Raw genomic sequence first — 22,317 nt, 5'->3', positions numbered from 1 at the left:
TGTTTACAAATTGCATTAGGGTGTGAGATTGTGGATAGGAATTTGGAGAATCTCTTTCTTGCTGTGGTGTTCAAGTTAAATGCCATTCCCCTTTCTCATGGTGAACATCACCGCATTGCAAGTGCCAAATGTATCTAGTTATTGTTGTATGTGTTAGAATAAGTAACACTCAATAATATATTAGGAGTCCTATTATATAACGTAGTGATGTGAGTGTTAAGTGATCAATTGAGTTAATAATAATCGTTAGTGTTGGTAATCAGGGGTGATTAGGTAGTGCACTATATAAACCACAAATAAAAGGATGCTACCACATTGTATCAATTGACTCCTTTATTAGTTAATAGTATTCATTTCTATATCTCGTCCCTTTGATGGATGTTCGATGCAAATACCAACAGTATAATGTATGTTTACCAATGGAAGTTGCCTCATATAACTTATGGAAGCCATTTTTGGATGCACAGGTGCCACGTGTATGGAATAAATGTGTAGTTGCAAAAGAAGAACACAATGTTGATGTTGATGTATATTTACCCATGGAAGTTGCCGTATTTAACTTATGGAATCCTTATTTGGAATCACAGGTGCCACGTGGATGGAATAAATGTGAAGTTGCAAAAGAAGAATACAATGTTGATGATTGGTCACTGCAAAATATTCCTCAAGTAAGCATTTCCTAGTTGGTTTCATTAGGAGTATGGCTTGTAGGTATATTTAGGATGGAGAGTTTGTTTTCCAGATGCACAGATTCTTCAATTTTATATCCTACCTAGTTGGGAAATTGTATCAATTGTATATTAGGTTGCAATTTGCAATGCAACTCCATTCTTAGCCTCCTGTTTCCTACTCGTATGAATCATGATTGTGTAGGATCTGGATCAGTTATAACACGTTTTTAAACAGACTGACCCCATTTTCTGTGTTGATGATTTAATGTACATTTAAGATTAGGGTGCTAATAACTATTGTTATTGTGACAATATGTGATTGCATAACAGTACTTATTGTTCTTGGCAGGTGCTTGTCCCTATTGCAAATAGATCAGATGAGATGGAAATTGTTATAGTTGTAGATGTTTTGAGGAGAGCCAAAGCAAATGTCGTGGTTGCTTCTGTGGAGGAGAGTCTAGATATTGTGGCAGCAAGAGGCACAAAAATTGTTGCGGATCAGCTATTTAAAGATGCTATTTTATCAAATTATGACTTAATCTATTTGCCAGTGAGTTGTAATTGATTTATTTGTATATGTGTAGTGCAATTAGGATATCAAATGCCTTTGTTGATTAAATCTTGTGGTCTATCATTGACATCATTACTAATGCAATTCCAAATTTACCAATCCCAAATTTGAATGTCATTAACCAAAGTTTTAATTCAAAACAAATACCCAAATTGGCACTGTTCCCCACAGTAGGAGAGACGTCACCAATGTAATGGTGCTATGAAAAATCGTTAGTCAATTTAAAGCAAATATGCAGATAGAAATGTTCCGGTATCTCCTTTTTATTCATATTAGCTTTTTTATGTTCTCATCTTATAGTAGTTATTAGTTCAAGTTCAACTGCAGATACAATCCTGTCGATTGATACCGTGGGCACTTATATGTGAAAATTATCATAGGGTGGCTGGTATGGAGCTCAAAAATTGGGATCAACAAATCAGCTTATAGATTTACTTAGAGAACATGCAGAATCAAACAAGGTCTATGGAGCTACATGTGCATCAGCATTAATGCTAGATACCAAAGGCTTGTTGAAGGTACGTACAGAAATATTTAATTTGGGAACACGTACATATTAGATGAGAAAGTCAATGTGTTTGTGCTCCATATTACTTTCATTATGTGAGAAACGACTGTCATCATCTTTGGATATTTATGGCAGGGGAAAAAAGCTACCACTCATCCTCACTATTCAAATAAACTTTCAAATCAGTCTTCAGTGAGTGTACGTGTTGTAATTGATGGGAAGGTGATTACTAGCTTAGGTACTGGATCAACCATGGAATGTGCATTAAGTATTGTTGAAAAGCTCTTTGGGATGGAAAGGGCCAATGATGTTGCTGAAGCTATGGCTTTCTCTTACCCATAGGCTTTATCAATGTGTTTGGCATTTTTTTCTTTAAATTGAATATTCTTAAATCTCAGGCAGTCCTGAATTTAACCTGCCGTGCAGAAGATTTTATAAAACTCATACACGTCCTTCTAAAATTTTAATTATTTTATAGTTATCTATTGACATTTGTCATTGTTGACATTTAATTTGACAATTCTTTGTGTTAATTTGAAGTAAAAACTACGTGTATTTGTTTTTCGTTTGAATATAGAAGGTGCACTGGAATTCACTTAATTTTCATTGTCCAGTTAATTTTATCTTTTCTTTTCATGGGCAAACTTGTTTCCATTCCAGAATTCCAACTCACCAAATAAAAAATAATGGTTATAATTACTTAGTCCATAGATTTATTGTTGTTACTCTTTATAGTCAGGAGGTTAAGAACCGTTTTGTCAGTCCTACAGCTACTTTAGATTCTATAATGTCAAACGTTTCAAAGTTTTAGTATAAGAAAAAACAATAAAGTGAAATGAAATGAAATTTTAACGTCCACAAGACTAGAAATAGTCTATGGGATCACCAGTTTCTCTGCTTTTCGCCTTTTGCAATTCAATCTTTTCATTACTCAAATTAATGATGAGTTGACCCAACCTTCTAACAGTCCCCTCACTGAAAAGACAATGTCAAGGAACCGATGTTAACATATTGTTGTGACTGTTTTTGATGTCTTTGAAAGCATCACATTCCAAAATGAAATGTTTTTCCGATTCTAAAAGTACACACCCATTCTTCCCAAGCTTATTTAGGTCTTTTCCACCGATCCGTTTCATACTGTAGTTGATGCGAGTTAATTCTTAATTGAGAAATAAGAATCTTTGCTCTCCATGGAATGTCAGCTCCAATGTACTCTTTTTGTTGGAGATCACAAGTGGGGTTGAATTCCTAAACATAGTACTTCTTTTTTCTACCCAACTCTTTTCCCCATAGACGCTTGCAAAACTTCTCCATAACAAAACTCTTTAACTCCTTGCTATTTGTGAGACATGCATTGAGGTAAATATTCCATTTTTGTATCCAGTGGTTGTTTTGTCTCATCCATGATTTCTTTCTTTCACTCATTCCTTAATTGAAGATAACTTTAGGCCATCTACCTTCTCCCATTTGCTCAATTCCTTATTGGTACCTTATGAGACGCACTATAGCAATTGCTTTGATAGGAGTTGCTCCTGTTTCACTCAACCTTATCTCATAAGGAACTGAACTTTTTATTTTAAACTTGCTCATGATCAAGCATTTTTGGATTTTCTCAATTTGCTTCCATTTTGAGACAGGGATGTTGCTAGCCCACAGTTCACACCCATATAATATCACTGGACAAACTAGGAGCCCAAAAAGCACTTTAATCGTTTTCCAATCCCATAACTCTGTCTCTCTACATCTGTTTTGAATAGCATATAATGCTTTCCACCCTCCTAAAATTCTCTTCTTTCTACAGCCTTCCCAAGTTGTTGAAATCAATCCTGAGGTACTTGTATTCATTTACTTCTTCAAGAATGTTGCCTTCAAAGAAGAACGTATGCTGGCTCTGCTTCTTTTTATTTGAGAAAATCATTATTTTGGTCTTGCTGGTATTGACTTGCATCCCCACTTCTTTACAAAAATGCTCAAGGGCATATAGGTGCATTTGCAATCCTTGGGCCGATTTAGCAATCAATACAAGGTCATCAACATATAAAATAAGTTTTATCACAAACTTCCCCAACCAAACACCATCCCCACCTTGCAGATTTAGCCACTCTTCCAATTTATCAATATATAAACCAAAAAGAGTAGGGGATAAAGGGTAGCCTTGCTTGACTCTGATGTCACTTCTAAAGCTTTCTGAAATGCCTGCTGAAGTTCTAATTTTGACTTTCACCTCTTCATAAAGCTTATGGACAACGGCTCTATAATTCAAGTGAGTAGGTAAGTAGGCGCAACAAAGCATAATGTGGCACTCGGTGTAAGTGTTAATTTAGAAAAGTAATAGTTTAGTCGTCTTCCGAGTTAGTGTAGCACTTACAAATGTTTCTTAAGGAAAAAAGTTCAGAAATATTAGTTTCTAAGTGTTGTATATACTTTTTTAAGTTTTGGAAATATTTAGTTCATAGAATTTGATATATGTAGTGTATTAAATTGTCTCATAAAATGTTTGTACTTTATTTTGGGTTGAGATATAAAGAGGAATGTTTTCAATCCGTTGAGGAAGTTTAGTTGAGACATAATTCTAGCCTTGTAATATTGTAGCCAGTTGTGTAGGAAGTTGGCATTAGTTTTGCCAATCAAATTATGAGTTTTATTTGGATTGGTAGATCTATTACTCTTAGTATTATAATTTGCTAGTTTTATTTTGTCTTTCTTACTTAAAGAGTTATCATTGTAATTAGAAAAGGTGGACCCTTACATTCTTGGTTCTATAAAGTTAATTTGAAACTTCTTGATGTACTTTCAAATCTGCATCCTTTTTAACTTGAAAGATTTTGCAAATGGGCTTAAGGTCATGCAAAAGGGGTTATAAAATTTTTAGTTATCAAAATTAGTTAGTGAATTATAATTTTCATCGGTAAACCTTGAACAACATTGTCATTACCCAATAGTAAAGATGTTATGTTGTTAAGTTGGAGGTTATGGGTCCAGTCATCATTGGGTTGTCATATTCCTTTTCTATTTTTAGAGAGGGTTTATTAGGGTTTTGTGGTTGTCCAAAGTGAACTTAGGTTTATTGTTGTTCTAAATAAAGCAAGTTGAATTGGAACTACCAAAATCTAAGTTAAATGTTATAGTTGTTGAAAACAACCGAAAGAAGGTTCAAACTAAATACTAGAAAGAACAACCCTTGTGGGAAACTAACTATAAACTATTGAATCCAAATAGAAAATTATCCAAGCATGCAATATACAACAATATATGAATTTGTGTCTGAGAAAAGAAAGTAGAAAACATGGTTTCAAAGCAAAGCAAGAAAGTTGAAGATGTAATTATATGTGCAAAAAAAGCATAGGTATGCTTAGAAAAATATTCTTGTTGGTAACAAAAGCGTTAATTAACCAAATGATACCAACAAATCATACAACCAAATAATTTTTTAGTGAATGGAATGTTTCAAAAACCACACATTGCTCACAAACAATAAAGGCATAATGATAGAAGCCTTAGATAATAAAGAATATGTTTGAAAGATATGACACCCAAATTGTTTGGAAGAGATTTGTTATTATTGTTGAATTGTTGTTGATCTACCACAATTCCCTTTTCAGATATAAAATGGCCCAAATAATGAATTTGTGTTTGACAAAACTCACATTTACTAAACTTGGCAAACAATTCATTCTCTCCGAGTATTTGGAGAACTATTCACAAAAGTTGTTCATGTTCCCCTTTGTTCTTTGAATAGATTAAAATGTAATCAATAAACACAATGAAAAAATTGTTTAGATATGGGATGAGTACATTATTCATCAGACACATAAAAGTGGTCGGTGTATTCGCGAATCCAAAAGGAATTACGACAAACTCATAATGGTTATATTGTGTCCTAAAAGTTGTCTTATGAGTATCTTCATCTTTGATTCTTATATGATGATAACTAGACCTTAAATCAATCTTTGAAAAGGTAGTAGCTCCCTTGACCTGATCAAATAGGTCATCAATCCTGGGTAATGGATACTTATTCTTGATTGTCATCTTTTTCAACTGTCGACAATTTAGGCAAAGTCTAAAGGTACCATCCTTCTTCTTCACAAATAAGACTGGTGCACCCCAATGTGACACACTTGATCTAATATATTTTTTATCTAATAGCGCTTGTAGCTACATTTTTAGTTCCATCAATTCTGGAACACCCATTCTATGTGGAGCTTTAGATGTTGGGACTACTCTAGGGATAAGGTCTATAGTGAAATCTATGCCCCTTCCTCATAGATTTCCTCATAAAAAAACATCTTTATATTCTTCTAGAACGGCATTCTTCTATGGAAGGTTTCTGATTATCTTTAGAATGATCGTCAATTTGAATTGAAAATAGTTTGCATTCTTTTCAAGCACATTTCTCTAACTGTAAGGAAGATATTTACCTTACTAAAATGGCCCTAGGTATTCCCTTTACTGTACGTATTACCCCATCATCATTGACACATGTAAAAGATTTTTCCAAACAATTTAAGACTACCATGTGTTTTTCTAGCCAATCCATGCAAATAAGGGCATCACAAGATCATAAAGGTAGAATATTCAAGTTTAGCTTAGTGTTGAATCCATTTAATTCTATTGGACAATCTTTGCTAATCTCAATAGCTAATTCTTTTGGTCCCTGTAGCTAATTCCACTAACCAAGGTTTGATCTGCTTTTGCTTCCTAAGACCACATTTTTCAATTACAAAAGGATAAATATAACTTAAACTAGAACTAGGATCAATTAACATAGCTATAGTTTTTCCCAAGATTTGACCTTGAATCTCCACCATGGCGGATTGATGGTGTTTAGTCAATTTAGTGTTATCTAAATTGCTAGTATTTATTGTCAACCCGGGGCTCGTAAGCTGATGAAGTGAGGGTGTACTATATGTACTTAAATAACCTCTTAGAGTTTTTCTTATCGTTGGGGGGTGTTGTTGTGGTTAATTATGTTCCTAAGATGGAGTGAGAATTTATAAACAAGTGAGTGATGGTGTGTGTGTAGAGTGAATTCTAAATGAGTGGAAGTGTGTGTGGAGTGATCTCTAACTAATTGCTTGAAAGGAAATGCTTGGAAGGAATAAATGAATTGGAATGACTTGAAATAAACTTGAAAGCAAATGACCACTACCAATGGCACTAGACACCGTTCAAGTTGCTGCTAATAAAAGAAAAGAGAATCACTTTTAAAACCCAAGAATAAAGATTATCTCTCTCTAACTCGATACTTCAAAGCACATGTACTGTGTAAAGCACGGAAAGAAAGTAGCTTAAGTGGAATTTATAAAAGTGAGAAAAATATGCTTGAAAGACTAATGATAATAATTTGCTATTTCTAATTCTCTACTTCAGCCATATGTACTATGGAAAGCATGATTAGAAAGTAGTGAGGAAATAGTCTAGGAAGCACTTTAAAATCAAAACTTTTACTCTAAAGACTAGTGGTAATGATTTACTCTTTCTAACTCGATGCTTCAAAGCACATGTACTGTGTAAAGCACGGAAAGAAAGTAGCTTAAGAACAGTCCAAAAAGTACCCAAACAAGCTGCAAGTTAATGATATTTTGATCTTAAAAGATAGTAATTTATGATGAAGATCATTCATGTATGTTAATAGCTCTTTGAGAAATAAGATTAAAAACTAACTATAAAGACAAAGGCAGCACTTGAATTGTCAACTTCAAATACCATTAGCTGTAAAGCAAACACAACACATATAAAAATAAATCCCGGGCTAAAAGAAACCTGCAAAGAAATAACACTGATCAGCTGAAGAGAAAGGAAAACAAGTAAATGAAACTATACATGCTTAAGGAAATAAATAAGAAAATAATGAAATACTGCACATAAAATACTTTACAAAGGCTGGGATGAGCAGGGGCCCTCTGTTCATTCAGCCACAAGAAAACTCAGAGATCTGGAAACTTCAAAACGGTGCTATATCTATTCCTCCATTTGCAAAAAGTTTACAAAACAGAGTGCTGGAATAGCACTAGAAAACAGAGTTCACAAAAGCTTCTAAATTCAACACAAGTGCAGCAAATTACAACTAATCAAAAGTTCTTTGAGCGTACGCAGACGCATCAATTTATAGGAGTTTCTAAGATAGCCTACTCGTACAGCTAGTTAACAGAAAAACAATAAAACGGTATGCGTATTAAAGGTCCTTTGACACATCACGGCTGCGTGGACGAGTTTAGTGGTTCTGTCGACATGGATAATAAATCCTATGTTGGATTACGTCCCCTGCCATCTGTAGAACATGGACAAATCACCATTTAAGGTGACGTGACCAAACAGCTTTCAAACACCGTTTAAACCACCTTAAGTTGACCGTGGCTTAACCAGCTTTGACCATGGGTAAAAATGACGTGGATGGCTGGAACAAAGGGACAGGAACCTCGAGCACACTGATACCTGAGTGCCCATGTGGCTCGTCTAGCAAACCGACACGTGGATCATAGTGTTTAACAAAAAGGCTGCAGGATCTTCAGATAGCTGCAGGATCATCAGATAGCTGCGGGATTCCTGCAAGTAAGTCAAAAACTAAACAAATAGTCATCCATTAGCAAAACTTGCTTGATCATGCTTATTGACACTGAATGTAATGATCTGAGAGGTTTTATGGTGAAAATGAGGCAAAAGTGAAGGAAAGATAAGGAAAAGTTGAGGAAAATGGTAGACAAATAGGTGTAGAATAGAGGTTCTACAAATGGTCAGCTTGTTTAGTATCCAGCATTGCATTAATCCTTGGGATGTTACGAGCAACATCATTTACTGTAGAGGCTTCATGTATATAATGCATTGTTCCTTTTTAGCCAAAGGATTATGTGGACAATTCCTCCACCAATGATTTTCATTACAACTCCAACATTTGATTAGTGACTTTGTAGTCTCATCAAATTTTCGGTTCCTTGCTCCTATTACTTGCTTGCTTCTATGATTCTAATTTCTTTGTTGATTCACATTCCTACTATAATCCCCCCTGAACGTTTTTAGAGGTATTAACAAATGTAGGTTTCTTAAATCCTTTCTTTTTATCATTAAATTTTTCATTATTCTCGGTCAACCAATTCTTCATATTTTGGGTGTAGCAAAAATTAGTTTTTCTTATTGTTTCGTCCATTGTTTTCAGATTATCAAATTCAATTCTCTCTTTATAGGAAAAGGGAAAGCAACTGATAAAACTTTGAATTTTTGCGTTCTCTTCCTTGAGATATGGCACATATCGCTACAAGCTCATAAATTTATTTACAAATTCATCCATTGTTAACTGACCCAGTCTCAATTCATGGAATTCCCTAGCTTTCTCATTGTAATACCTCTATGTTAAGTACTTTTTCTTGAATTCCTTCTTGAATAGTTTCAAGTCATGTTTTTACCTCTAGTTGTGTTTACCACTTTGTTTTCTTCCCACCAAAAAGTTGTTTTGCCAATCAACTCGTATGTACCCAGTTTGGATTTCAGGTTACAAAGGTAATTATAGACTTCAAAATATTTTGACATGTTTAGAAGCCAAGCTTATGCCCCTTCCTCAGATTCTCCATCGAAATTTGGAGGTCTGATATTTTTAAATTCACCATGTGATTGGGATTCAATTCTTTTTTTCTTAGACACAAAAGTGTTGCTCCTTGACTTCTAGTTTTCCAAATCAACTTTAAACTTTGGTGTTTGACTCTCACTAGAGGTTAATGATTTTGTTATGTCTAGATACTCCCTCCTAGACCTTTTCTTTTGAGTTATTTTTGTTGGAAATACTAAGAGGGGAGTGAATCAATATTTCTCTTCAATTAGTATATTTTTAACTTTACAAAGCATTAATTAACATTATCATCAGATGTAACCTAAATCAATAGTAAACAAAATCATTCAACAATGGAAAACAAGATTTTAGGTGGAAACCCCTATGGGACAAAAACCATCGAATGCTTCTTAATATTTGTCTTCAATAAAATGTACATCAATATTTTCAAATCTAACTGAGGGAGGCTCCAACCCCTTGGTTTATAGGCTCCAACCTATAGGATGCTCCAACACCCTATTTACTAGTCGCAACCAGAAGGACGCTCCAACGCCCTAGTTTACAAGCTCCAACCTGAAGGATGCTCCAACACTTTGTTTACCAGTTGCAATCGGAAGGACGTTCCAACTCCCTGTTGGTGTCCACGTATGAAAAAATTATTCAAACCCTTTTCCTACATTAATTCATCAATCCGGGTGCGTACTCTTTTCAAGGTAACGCGCAAGGTATATGCAAGAGCAAAGTTACAATCTTACATCAACCAAGGGTTCGTGATTAAGAAATGAAAGCATCGCTATAACAATGATGGAAATTAAACTGCAGAATTTAAAAAGGCATTCACAGCAATCTATGGAAATCTGTAACAGCAATAAGCAAATAAATACAGCAAGTAAAACAACACACATAAAAGGAAACACGTAGCACCTAATCAGAAGAGCAAGCCCAGCTCTCTGATCAGGGTTGCGTTCACTCACAACCGAAGATAGAACAACAAAGAGTTTATATTTTATTAATATGAAGAAAAGATGTTACAATGCATATCCTGGTACGAATAATCCTTCGCACAGGAACGATCCATCTTTTATACAATACAGGGGTGATAACATCTTCCCCCAAAACCTGGCAACTACATGCCCAAAAATATACATCAATTCAAAATAGCACTAGTGCCGAGAGAGCGAGAACAAAAATGATCCAAAATGGATTGGGAACAACTGCAAGTTGGTTATGCTGTTTCAGCGTTGCTGAACGGTTGTTGTGAATCGCAGAACTACCGCTATATGCCATGAGATCAACACCTGTTCTCCGGAATCTGCGGACATAACAAGTTTTAGTGGTTTGCATAGGCAAAACCCTCGTGACTTTACTTCATTAATTAAATATTCCAAGAGACAGAGAAAGGAGGGTTACCTCATAGGTTTAGCATAGTAAATACATGTTAATGAGTGCAAAAAGGATGAAAAGATGAGTGGAAATGTAGGGAAAAGGTAAGCAGATTTGGTGCCCAACATCTCCCCCCAACTAGCCTTCTGCATGCCCTCATGCAGCTCACCGCCTTTGCAGGTCTGGATTGGATAGGTTGTGGGCCTCGTGAAGCTGGGTGAGATCATATTCCTCTGCCATGTCTGTTCCTGGAACCTTATACCCTTCTGAAAGAAGAACTTCCTTCCACCAATCATTTGGTACATTATATGTTGGGGTATAGTGCTTTGTTGGCAACCAAATGACAGGGAACTAGAACTGGATTCCCATCCACTAGACCCCACATGTTTGGATGCATGCCACGTATCTTGGCACCCTGCTTAGTGCCCGTGCAAAATTTGGTGCTCCAAATGGTTCCCTATTCCAGATAGACGTGGGTGACATCATCCACCTTTTTTGGCAACTATCAAGGGCCTCATCTTGAAACGTGACTATTTGTTTGACACAAAGATCAATGCACCACTTCTGTGTCCTCAACATACGTTCTTTGTTTCCCACAATTTCTAAAAAGGTGTTGTGCTTATTGTACATAGTCACTGACCGCTTGTGCTCCCCTCTCATCATAAAAGGCTTCGTGGTCTGATTTGACTCAAACGTATTAGAAGCCTTCTGCCAGCTTATCTGATTGAGAGTATAAGAGGTAAGAGCCCTTAAATGAATGTCCCCCACATATGGGACCAGATTAAACTCTTTGTCAACACGCAGAAGATATCCATGCATATAAAGCTCACACATCAAGTGTTGAGTTGCCAAATCATGGGCCCTTAATATTCAAAGGAACTGTACACCGTCCTCGATCTCGTGACTAATTTCCTTCTTAATGCTCTCCAAACAAAAGAAAAGAAATTTCTCATGCAAGAACAAAGCATAGCTAGAAGCAGGAGGGCGACATGCCATTACCTCTTGTGCCAGGCTAAACATTTGTTCTTTGTCAGCCTTCAATTTTGTCACTTGTTCCTCCAGCTGCTCCACCTTGAGCTGCTGCTTTGCGTGCCTCAATCGCAATATGTCTATGTGCTCCACATATTCGAAGATAGCCTTGGATGCTTGTTCCTGGGCTCTCTTCACTTCATTCCAATATCGAGTCGTAGTGGATTTCCAGGTTTGAACTTCAGCTGTCAAGGAAAACTCACGGCCTTCGAACAAATGCTCGATAGGGTCCGTCTGAATGGCAACAGAGGTTGTCGCCACATTGTCCACCTGTGTTTCTGCTTTAGCCACCGTGGCTTTGGGCTTCTTAGCCTGTCGCCTATATTTCTTCACATGTTTCTTTAGCTGGTGCACCTGCCTTCTCAGCCTCCTAACCTCTGTTTTTAGCCGCATCGCATCCCTGAATTGCAGCTGATATTTCTACTTAACGAGAAGCCTCTGTTGCTCACACAACTCTATCCATTCCTGCTTGACCACCACCTCATCTGGTACTGCAGTCGGTTCAGCAGGAGGTAGGTCACCCAGGGGAATGTCTGCTAGACCTACTGTCAGGTTTTCCTCCATTGTTTGCTCTTCCTCAATCACTTCTTGCTTCACGACCACCTCGACCGGCCTTGCCGCTAGTTCGGCAGGTGGTGGATTACTCAAGGGAGTATCCACAGGTTCAATTGTCGGGACCGCTCTGCTTGGTCCCTCTTCCTCGGGAGCAGCTACTTCCTTCTTAACCGTTACCTCGACCCGCTGTGAAGCTGTCTCGGTAGGTGGTGGATCAACTGGATGGATATCCATCGGCATTTCAGCCGGCATCTCCCCTCCTAGTTCCCCTGTTTCAAAAATGCCTACCCCTTCCTCTCTTCTGGGTTCCAGGGTACCTGTTGCCTGAACAGTGTTTTCCTCACCCAATTGTTGTGCTTGTGGCTTTGCGGGGTGTTCTTCCTCCCTTTGTCCCTCAGGAAGGTCTTGCTGGGAGTCTGTGGCCAACAGACCTGCGACAACTAGTCCTTTGATCAACCCATCAAATTTCAAAATAGGAGGAACGACAACCTCCTCCTCTGCGCGTCAGGGAGAGCGAGACACCCTCGCTCCTCTTGGGATGGAGAAATAAAAAGGGGATTGAAAGAGGTTTTCTGCCTAGTCTATCCTGGCCCCGGTTGTGACCTCGAGCTCTTTTCCTCTATCTGCAACAGCTCCGCTCTGGGTCGAGACTTCCTCCTGTGTGGTCTCCTATCCCGCAGTTGACACTGGTTCTTGTGGAACAGTGTCAACCTCAGGATTTAATTCCTCCACAATTTCCAGAGCCGGACGGGTTGGTGGTGGTTCTTGTGTGACACCACCACCCGTATCCAACATTTCTTGAGCGGCTGATGCTGGCACTGTTTCTTCTAGCACGACATTGATGAAAGTGGACTCTTGTATCACCGTGTCGACCCCATCCATTATGTCCATAGTTTCTCCTCTTGTTGGTCCCACGGTTCCTTCAGCCTCGGGCCCCTCTTGTCCTGGTCCATCTTCCTCCATTGGCCCCATAGTCGAGGTTGGTTCTTGTGGAGCAGCCTCAGCTGTGGTGCTAACGACTTCTTCCGTCCCAACTCCTTCCTCACTCGGTCTGTCTTCCTCCATTGGCTCCACGGTCGAGGCTGGTTCTTGTGGGACAGCCTCGGCCGTAATGTTGACAATTTCTTCTACCTCAGCCTGTTGCAGTACCTCTTCTCCCATTATGGTGCTACCGATTTGCTCCCTTGGCTCCACAGTCGAGGTTGGTTCTTGTGGGACAACCTCGGCCGTGGTGCTGACGACTTCTTCTATATCAACTCTCTCTTGCTGCAACACTTCTTCTTCCATTGGTTCCACAGTCGAGGCTGGTTCTTGTGTAACAACCTCGACTGTTCTCTCCGCTTCAAGCTCCCTGTTTTGTTCCAACTCCTCGGTCTCCATCTCCATTTCCTCTGGTTCTTCTTGATCCACGTATTCATCCTCCGCTATCGGTTCTTCCTCCATTTCTTCCAGCTCTTCCTCTCTAGCGGCTATAATAGCTACTATCTCTTCCTCTGTAGATTCCCAGAATGTTTCCCACGAGATTTGAAACCAGGCAATTGCATGCATAACCAATAGCCGAACCAGCCCATGGTTGGTGATGACTGCCACAACTTGTCGTGAACGCCGAGTAGATTGCACCATCAGCTGGAGGCTTTTTAACAAGAAGAAAGGCATGTTTAATGAAAAAGCTTCCAACTGTGGAAACTGGAGGTGAGCCAACACTCTGAAGTGATATTTAAATATAGTGGTATACCTCCCTTCACAGGTTATATATCTCATTACAAAACCTGCTACATCACCCCATGGGTGTGGTAATGAATTCCGGTCATACCCTCGACCTTTCTGGACGACGTTCTCACCAGCTTGCAGAAATGCTTTGGGGAACTCTGGGAGGGAGGTTCTTCGTGAAAACCAACTCTGTCCTTGCTGGGTAGCCCACTGACCTCCGCGATGGCTTCCTCTATGATAGGGATTTCTACCCCTCGAACCCAAGAGCTCTCCTCACCTAAATTGAGTGCGAATTCAATTGCAACTGCTTCGTTGAACCCCTACAACCTGTCAAGATAGATGTCCCAACCTGCATTTACGAAAATCTGCCATACTTCCCGGTTGTTTCGGACCACTGTTGTATCCTCCGGCTCATGGCACACAACCAACCCACCCATCGTTGTAGAAACGGTAATAGCACGGTGGACACAGTCAGCTGGTAGGGGGAGAGTAGCCGCAATCCACACTAATAGTGGCGATGGTAACAGCATGATGGCTGCGAGGTAAAATGGTAGTGAGAGTGATGGGTAAATTCTCGGAAAACGCAACGAATGATGGTGAGTTATGGCAGTACAACTGAATGATTACAGTAATTAAATGCAGTGTATTGGGGAAAAGACCGATAAGGTTTTTGGCGTACGAATTCAAATCCCAATGCGTTAGAATCATAATTACAAAATCACGATATTTTTTTATTCCCATTCACATTATATTTGGTAATGATGTGGTATAAATACGATTAAAGTACACCATCATTTATTTATGATGGGACCCCCCAACTTAAATGCGGTCTTTCGCGGCACGTACTAGTCTCTTTAATGGAATATTTTAATTAAATCCGTAAGATTCAATGGAGGCGTACCTGACAACCTAATTGGCGGTGGAGTAATAACAAAAATAACCGGCAGACTAACAACAACGACGGAGTAACAGCACCGACAGAGTAACAGCAATAGCGGAGTAACAACACCAATGGAGTAACAGCAACGGCGGAGTAACAACACCGACAGAGTAACAACAACGGTGGAGTAACAACACCGACGGAGTAATAGCAACGGCAAAGTAACAGCACCGACAGAGTAACAACAGTGGCAAAGTAATAGCATCAATGGAGTAACAACACCGACGGAGTAACAGCAGTGGCGAAGTAACAACACCGATGGAGTAACAACAATTGACACTAAGAAAAAATTTCAGGAGTAACAGCAGTGACGGAGTAATAGGGTCCCATCCAACGAGTGCGAAGCTTTCCCTTAAAATCCTTGAATCGGGAGTCATAGAGCAATGCCCAATCTCCTGTATGAAACACCTTGTTCTTGATAAATTTATCATGCCACTTCATTCTCTGCTATTGAATAGCAGTAGTTTTCTGGACAACCACTGAACGGATCTCATCTAACTCATTGAGTTGTTCCAGCCGGTGTTTCTAGGCCTCTGATAAGTCTAATCCCACTTCCAAAGCTGTTTTGAGCGTGCTGATCTCAAATTCTACTGGAAACAAGGGGGATTTCCCATAGACTAACTCAAATGGTGAAAACCTGGTTGTATTCTGCCATGTTGTCCTATACGCCCAAAGAGCTTCTGGAAGTTTCTGAGACCAATCCCGATGATGACTTGCTACAGTTTTTGTCAAGATATTTTCCAATACCTTGTTTGTACTTTCTACTTGTCCATTCGCCTGGGGGTGGTAAGGAGTTGTCACTCTGTGTTTAACCCCGTATTTCTGCATAAGCCTTCCTATCATGTGGGATGTGAACTATGCTCCCCCATCTGAAACGATCTCCCTTGGAGTACCATATCAAGCAAAAATCTCTTCAAAAAGAAAATATGCAACCACCTACTCTGTTTCTTTCACAACAGCTCTGGCTTCCACCTCCTTGCCATGGATTTTTAGGTCCCATAAAGTATAGCTGCTCCATCTCTTCGCCTGTCCCTTGAAAAACCGCTTTCAATTCTAGCAAGGAGGGGCATGAACTTGTTGCATGATTCAGCTCACAGATTGCACATTCCTCTACAGAGTTCAATGGGCATTCCCTCTGTGGATGCTTCTTTCTGCACTTTGGGCAAAATATAGCCATAGTTCTTTCTAGTTCTAGTTGTTTCTGTTTTACTTGTAGTGTGTCCATCTGTGCAGACAGGGTACTCAGGATATCAGTTCTCAAATTATCCAACAAGTTTCCAATTTCTGCCTTTGTGACACCTCCGCCAGATACTTTTGTTGACCGAATCCCTTGTCTATTCCTTGCAACTCCCCTTGAGCACTGAATGCACAACTCGCAGATGGTATCGAAGTCCTCTTTTGATATATCTCCTTTTCCTACTATGTTTAACAGCTCCAAAGAGTCCTCACGAAAGGCCCGGAGAAGGATAATTTTCAGAATATCCTTATCCAAGTCGGAGTGACCTGATCTCTGCAGCATGTATTTAAAACGTTCCACACAGTCTTCCATGTTCTCATCTTCTTTCTGTATAAACTTGAAAAGTTCTTCCTTGATATCCCGAGATTTGCAGTAGTCCTGATACTTCTCCAGGAAGGAGGTTTTCATGTCATCCCATGTGGAAATAGTCTTTCCTCCAAGACCCATAAACCATCGCAGGGTTGTCCCCTTTAGTGTGGCAGGGAAGATTTTCAGTTTCTGAGCATCTGTTATATAGTCATACCCCCGACATACAATGTCAAATTCAAACAGGAACGTGTCAGGATCTTCCGAAGTAAGCCCATGAAAGCTAGGTAAGGCTGCTAAAGGAATGGGCTTTGTGGGTGCGCCAGCCCCCAGATCTCCAATTGGGAAGTCAATAGTAGAGGTTGTCGGTGCCATGAATATCCTCCAATAATCACTGGGGATTTCAGCGGGTTCTGCAGGAAATGATGGAAGGGCTCTTATCACAGGGGTTTGAGTTGCTTTAACAACACTCCCTCTATCCCTTGGTGATATAGGTACCCCTACAACTTCTTCCTCTCTGTCACAATGGCTTGATCCTTCAGACCTCTTAACTTCTTCTTCCCTACTGGAATGGGCTGGTCCCTCTGATGTTCTGCTTGCAACTTCTTCTCCCTCTGCTACCAGCAACGGTGCCCCTTCATCAGGTATGTTGTTGCATGCTCCTTCAGCTGTTGGAAGTGTCTGCTGTGTCGAATCAACAGGGGGTGTTGTGGATAACACTGGTTGATCTACAGATTGTCCCCTAGATCTTGTTTGAACACCTGGCCTTACAGCAGCACGAGAGGATGCCTCTGATTCAACTCTTGCGATGATTTGCTGGATATAAGTATTCCTTCCCAAATCCTGTCCTCCCTTCTTTGGGGCTCTTCCTCTGCCCCTTTTATTCGAATCTCTGTTCATGCAAGTTGATGTGATGAAAATGTCGATACCAGATCACAATGCTCAGGACCTGGAGCAGGGTGTCAAAGGACCCTTCCCTCCCCAGGACAAGAAACCAAACAAGAAAAGAATACACACAAGGAAATATGAAGCTCGAGACCAAGAGTAGGGCGTCAAAGGACCATTCGCTCCCCGAGATGAGAGATTGGGTTTTTCAAATCAAAACAAACAAAAATGCAAGAAAAATTTAAGATCAGGACCTGGAGCAGGGTGAGAAAACTCTTTCCCTCCCCAAGACGAGAGAGTGGCCCTAAAGATAAAAAAACAGAAAAAACAAAAGAAAAACAACAAAACAAAGAAATGACTACGCTCAAAACCTGGAGCAAAGTGAGAAAACTCCTCCTCTCCCCAGGGCGAGAGATTGACCCTCTGGTCGATACATATTGTGTCTTGCACCTTGTTAGCCTTCCCCGGCAACAACGCCAAAATGTTGGTGTCCAGGTATGAACAAATTAGTCAAACCCTTTTCCTACATTAATTCATCAATCCGGGTGCGTACTCTTTTCAAGGTAACACGCAAGGTATATGCAGGAGCAAAGTTACAATCTTACATCAACCAAGGGTTCGTGATTAAGAAATCAAAGCATCGCTATAACAGTAATGGAAATTAAATTGCAGAACTTAAAAAGGCATTCACAGCAATCTATGGAAATATGTAACAACAATAAGGAAATAAATACAGCAAGTAAAACAACACACATAAAAGGAAACACACAGCACCTGATCAGAAGAGTGGGCCCAACTCTCTGATCAGGGCTGCGTTCACTCACAACCAAAGATAGAACAACAAAGCATTTATATTTTATTAATCTGAAGAAAAGTTGTTACAATGCATATCCTGGTATGGCTAACCCTTCGCACAAGAACGATCCATATTTTATACAATACAGGGGTGATAACATCTTCCCCCAAAACCTGGCAACTACATGCCCAAAAATATACATCAGTTCAAAACAGCACTAGTGCTGAGAGAGCGAGAACAAAAATGATCCAAAATGGATTGGGAACAGCTACAAGTTGGTTATGTTGTTTCAGCGTTGCTGAACGGCTGTTGTGAATTGCGGAACTACCACTATATGTCGTGAGATCAACACCTGTTCTCCGAAATCTGCGAACATAACAAGTTTTAGTGGTTCGCATAGGCAAAACCCTCATGACTTTACTTCATTAATTAAATATTCCAAGAGACAGAGAAAGGAGGGTTACCTCATAGGTTTAGCATAGTAAATACATGTTAATGAGTGCAAAAAGGATGAAAAGATGAGTGGAAATGTAGGGAAAAGGTAAGCAGATTTGGTGCCCAACACTCCCTATGTAGGCTCCAACTTGCACTAGCACGACCCTACCACCCTTATCAACTGATAGACCATGTTTCACAATTTTTAGAGTGGATCCCCCTATAATCAATATCAATATAAAGGAAACTGCAATACAAGAACTACAAAACAATCTCTATCAATCAAATCTTGCTTTACCCAATCTGTATATCAAACCCCAACCTCAACCAATCTGCTTCCACATCAAATATCAACCATTTCTCGGCCTCTTTGCAGCAATGTATTATCAGTCCATAATCAAATATGTTTTATCTTGGTATACAATCCCACAACGTTGTTATACTTCCTTTGTACTTTCACTGCTACCAATATACCATTTCACTACCTTTGTTGCTACTGTCACTTCTATTGCCACTGCCCCAACTGTCAACTACCACTGTTGCTACTTAACTTCAACTCAACACTTGTTGCACATTGACTCAAGCATTCTGCCTCACAACATTCTACTCAAGGAGAGCATCACATAATGGTACTTCCATATAGAACACTTTACCATACATTTATATCTCTGTCAGACGTCAAAGTCATTGTTTACAAGGTTACTACCACTGTCTTTCATCAAGGTCATTGTTATGGAACAAGGTTACTGTCATATCAAGATCAAGGACACTGCCATATAAAACATTCGTCCATCAAGAGAATGTCATCACTGTCATCAAGATTATTATTGTCATCAAGGTCATTATAGTCATCAAGGGACTCTAATCAAGGTCACTACAATCATATATATAGAGAGAGAGAGAGAGATTGGCATACCAAGACACTATCACATAGATCACAGTCTTACTATCTCACTAATGTGAGTTGTAGGAATCAAGACTTATGTTGAAGTCAATTAACCAAGCCAAACTCCTTTAACTGTCTTAACCAACTAGTACATGACAATGATGATGAAGCTAAGTCTTCAAGACTGTTGATGGAATTTCCTTCATTACTTGATCATAAATATACAAATTACTATCGAACTCTTTTGAAACTGTAGGCACCCTTATACTTTCGTTATTGCCTAAATCTGTAGAAGATGTCACCCTTATGTTACAGTATTCAGGACAACCATAGTGACTGCTTCATAATTTTCTATGCTTCAACCTTTAAATTTCATAATCCAATGCTTAGAAATACAAGACAAACTGTCCAGAGATAGCTCAAATCTTGGAAAGCTTTACGGATGCTTCAACTCTCAGTTTGGCATGTTGAAGGAGGCTATACAAGAATGAGTTCTAGATGTGTCTTTAAATTTTAGATAAGCCCTCACTGCTACGACCTCCAGGACTACCTTAACCACTGATTAGGGTTCATTCAAACAATAATCTTTAGCACTTCTTAGGTAGAGCAAGTTATATAGATTGAATTGCATGCCACTATGAGGGATCCACATGTACTGTAATAATTTGACTTTTTCTCAACATATCTTCAATAATGATGCTACAACAGATATATTCCATCATGAACCAAACATCAAATGCAAGTACACACACACACATAACAAGTGTTCCAAGTAGATCATTGGTTAGGGCCTATTGAAGATTGATCCAGATTGTAAGGCAGAAATACCAGATCGAATCAAATTATTGAATCTTCCACAATTTTATACATAGTAGAAGATACAAACTCCATAGAAACCCAGACCACAAATTGTCTCAAATTGGATCACTGAAGCTCTACGGGTCTGCTTCAAACCAATCTTCAAATCAATATAATTAGAGTCAAACTTGGTGTTGAATAGATTCAATTCCATGTAGTATTCAAAAATTGGTGCATAATACTAGCCCTAATGTAGAGTTGAATTATCTCCATGGCAATATCTTTTGGACCTATGCTTTCAAAAGGACCTAAAAAACCTTCAGATTTGCCTTAATCCAAAACAATGAATCCCTTTAGAAAAATTCAGATTGTAGCTCAAAACAAAACCCTCAAGTTTGGTTTGCAAAGGAGGTTGAAATGCCTCTACCAAGAACCATTCCCCAAAAAAAAAAAACAAAACAAAACAAAACAAAAAAACAAAAACAAAAACAAAAAAACAAGAAAACAAAAAAACAAAAACAAAAAAACAAAAAACAAAAACAAATAGCCCACTAAAACCAATAACTTCAAATTCGTCTTGACCTTCCTTAAGATTAACTCATGAATGCTCCATGGTCAAAATTTCATATAGAAAAATGTTTCATACATTGGTAAAAACAAGTTCAAAACCCAGCAAAAATCCATGCCAAAAGATAAAATAGTTAACACCACAATCCTTCAAGAAAACTCAACTTTTGCACTAGATTTTCTTGACAACCCTAGGCTGGAATTTCAGAGAGATGTAATCCACAAAAGATCTATGTAATTGAGGGCTAGAAATTCCTATATTTATAGAGGTTGAAGTGATTTCAAGAGGGTCAAGCCGACTTGTCTTTGAACGTATCCAGTTTGAGTTTAAACTTCAATTTTGTGTACCAAAATAATTTTTTTGGGGGCCAACTTTGGAGGGAAACCAAATTGGAATTTGAATTTCGTTTGGATCCATTAATTCCCTCTTCTCTTTTGGCTTTTACCTTCCAAAGTGCATATCTTGCAAACTATAAGGAGCCACAAGGCATACCATATACCGTTGGAATCAACACGATGAGGAGCATCAACTGATGATGGTCATGAAGGCAAACTCACCAATCTTTGTCCTCAAAAATCATCAACAAGTGCAGGGCTATTTGGACCATCAAGGGTTTTAGTTTTTTTCAGTCATTTGGTGCTTCAATTGATACAAACCAGATAAATATTAAGAGCGTCCAAGACCCAACGTTGACATTAATGACAACACCATTCGACAATTTTAAATTTCATACTGCCTTTTTCTTCATCTAACCTCTTAAGTATGTACCCATTTATGTCTCCTTGTTTATCACTTGCCTAGGCAATTTCTCTTGATTAGCTTTAATATTGTCTAAGTCTGCTCTTGACTACGAATCACTTGTAAAATTTCATATTCATGGTTATTTTGGCTTTTGTTTTCTCCCCTCATCATTCCCTGCTCAATATCATGCTCTCCACCCCTTTTTGGTGAACCTACAAAACTTTGTCTATTAATATCTTATGCCATCCTTCTATGTGTATTTCTGGTAGAATTTTCCTTTTTGTATGACACATAGAAAGATAACACTTCCAGTTAGGACCCATAAAGGCTCGATGTTGTAACCTACAACTTTGATACCCACTGTCACAACCCTGGATTTTGCATATTTATAAAAAATATTTATCTCGCTTTTATTTATTAGACTGACTTTTAGCTAGGTCACATGAAGGTAATGATTTTTTTTCATATCCTATTATTTACAATCATCATTCAAGTAAAATTATCAAATGTTATTTGTATCTCTTTCAATTGTTAAGTTATTAGAAGATTTTCTACTTGATTTCTGGGAAGAATAATATCACTTGGATCGCACTTGGAATTCTCCTTTCTAATTCTACATGAGTTCAAAATCCAAGGCGATTCATGCGCATTATCCATGGTTTGAGAATTTTCTCAAGAGCCATTCCTACATATATAATTATGGAAGAGGTTCATAGACCTTGCATTCTTGACACCACTTGCATATCTTCTTGAGGAAG

General features: G+C 38.7%; 1 protein-coding gene across 3 annotated transcripts in view; it reads left to right on the top strand.

The window, feature by feature from the left end:
• LOC149162410 (protein DJ-1 homolog B-like) overlaps positions 1–2,235 on the top strand; it is a 172,966-nt gene extending 170,731 nt beyond the window's left edge. For all 3 annotated transcript variants that reach the window (XM_089437255.1, XM_089437256.1, XM_089437257.1), the window contains 4 exons: positions 588–668; positions 1,021–1,221; positions 1,623–1,760; positions 1,886–2,235. In XM_089437255.1, coding sequence (XP_089293381.1) covers positions 588–668; positions 1,021–1,221; positions 1,623–1,760; positions 1,886–2,092 — 627 coding nt within the window. In that variant the 3' untranslated portion in view covers positions 2,093–2,235. The remainder of the gene's footprint in view (positions 1–587; positions 669–1,020; positions 1,222–1,622; positions 1,761–1,885) is intronic.
• The last annotated feature ends 20,082 nt before the right edge of the window (positions 2,236–22,317 follow it).

The sequence above is a fragment of the Pinus tabuliformis genome, chromosome 5_2, assembly GCF_031772625.1.
Source record: "Pinus tabuliformis cultivar Carrire ecotype Pingquan chromosome 5_2, CPIR1, whole genome shotgun sequence".
In the NCBI taxonomy this organism is placed as follows: Eukaryota; Viridiplantae; Streptophyta; class Pinopsida; order Pinales; family Pinaceae; genus Pinus; species Pinus tabuliformis.
This window is presented reverse-complemented; position numbering and strand designations above follow the sequence as displayed.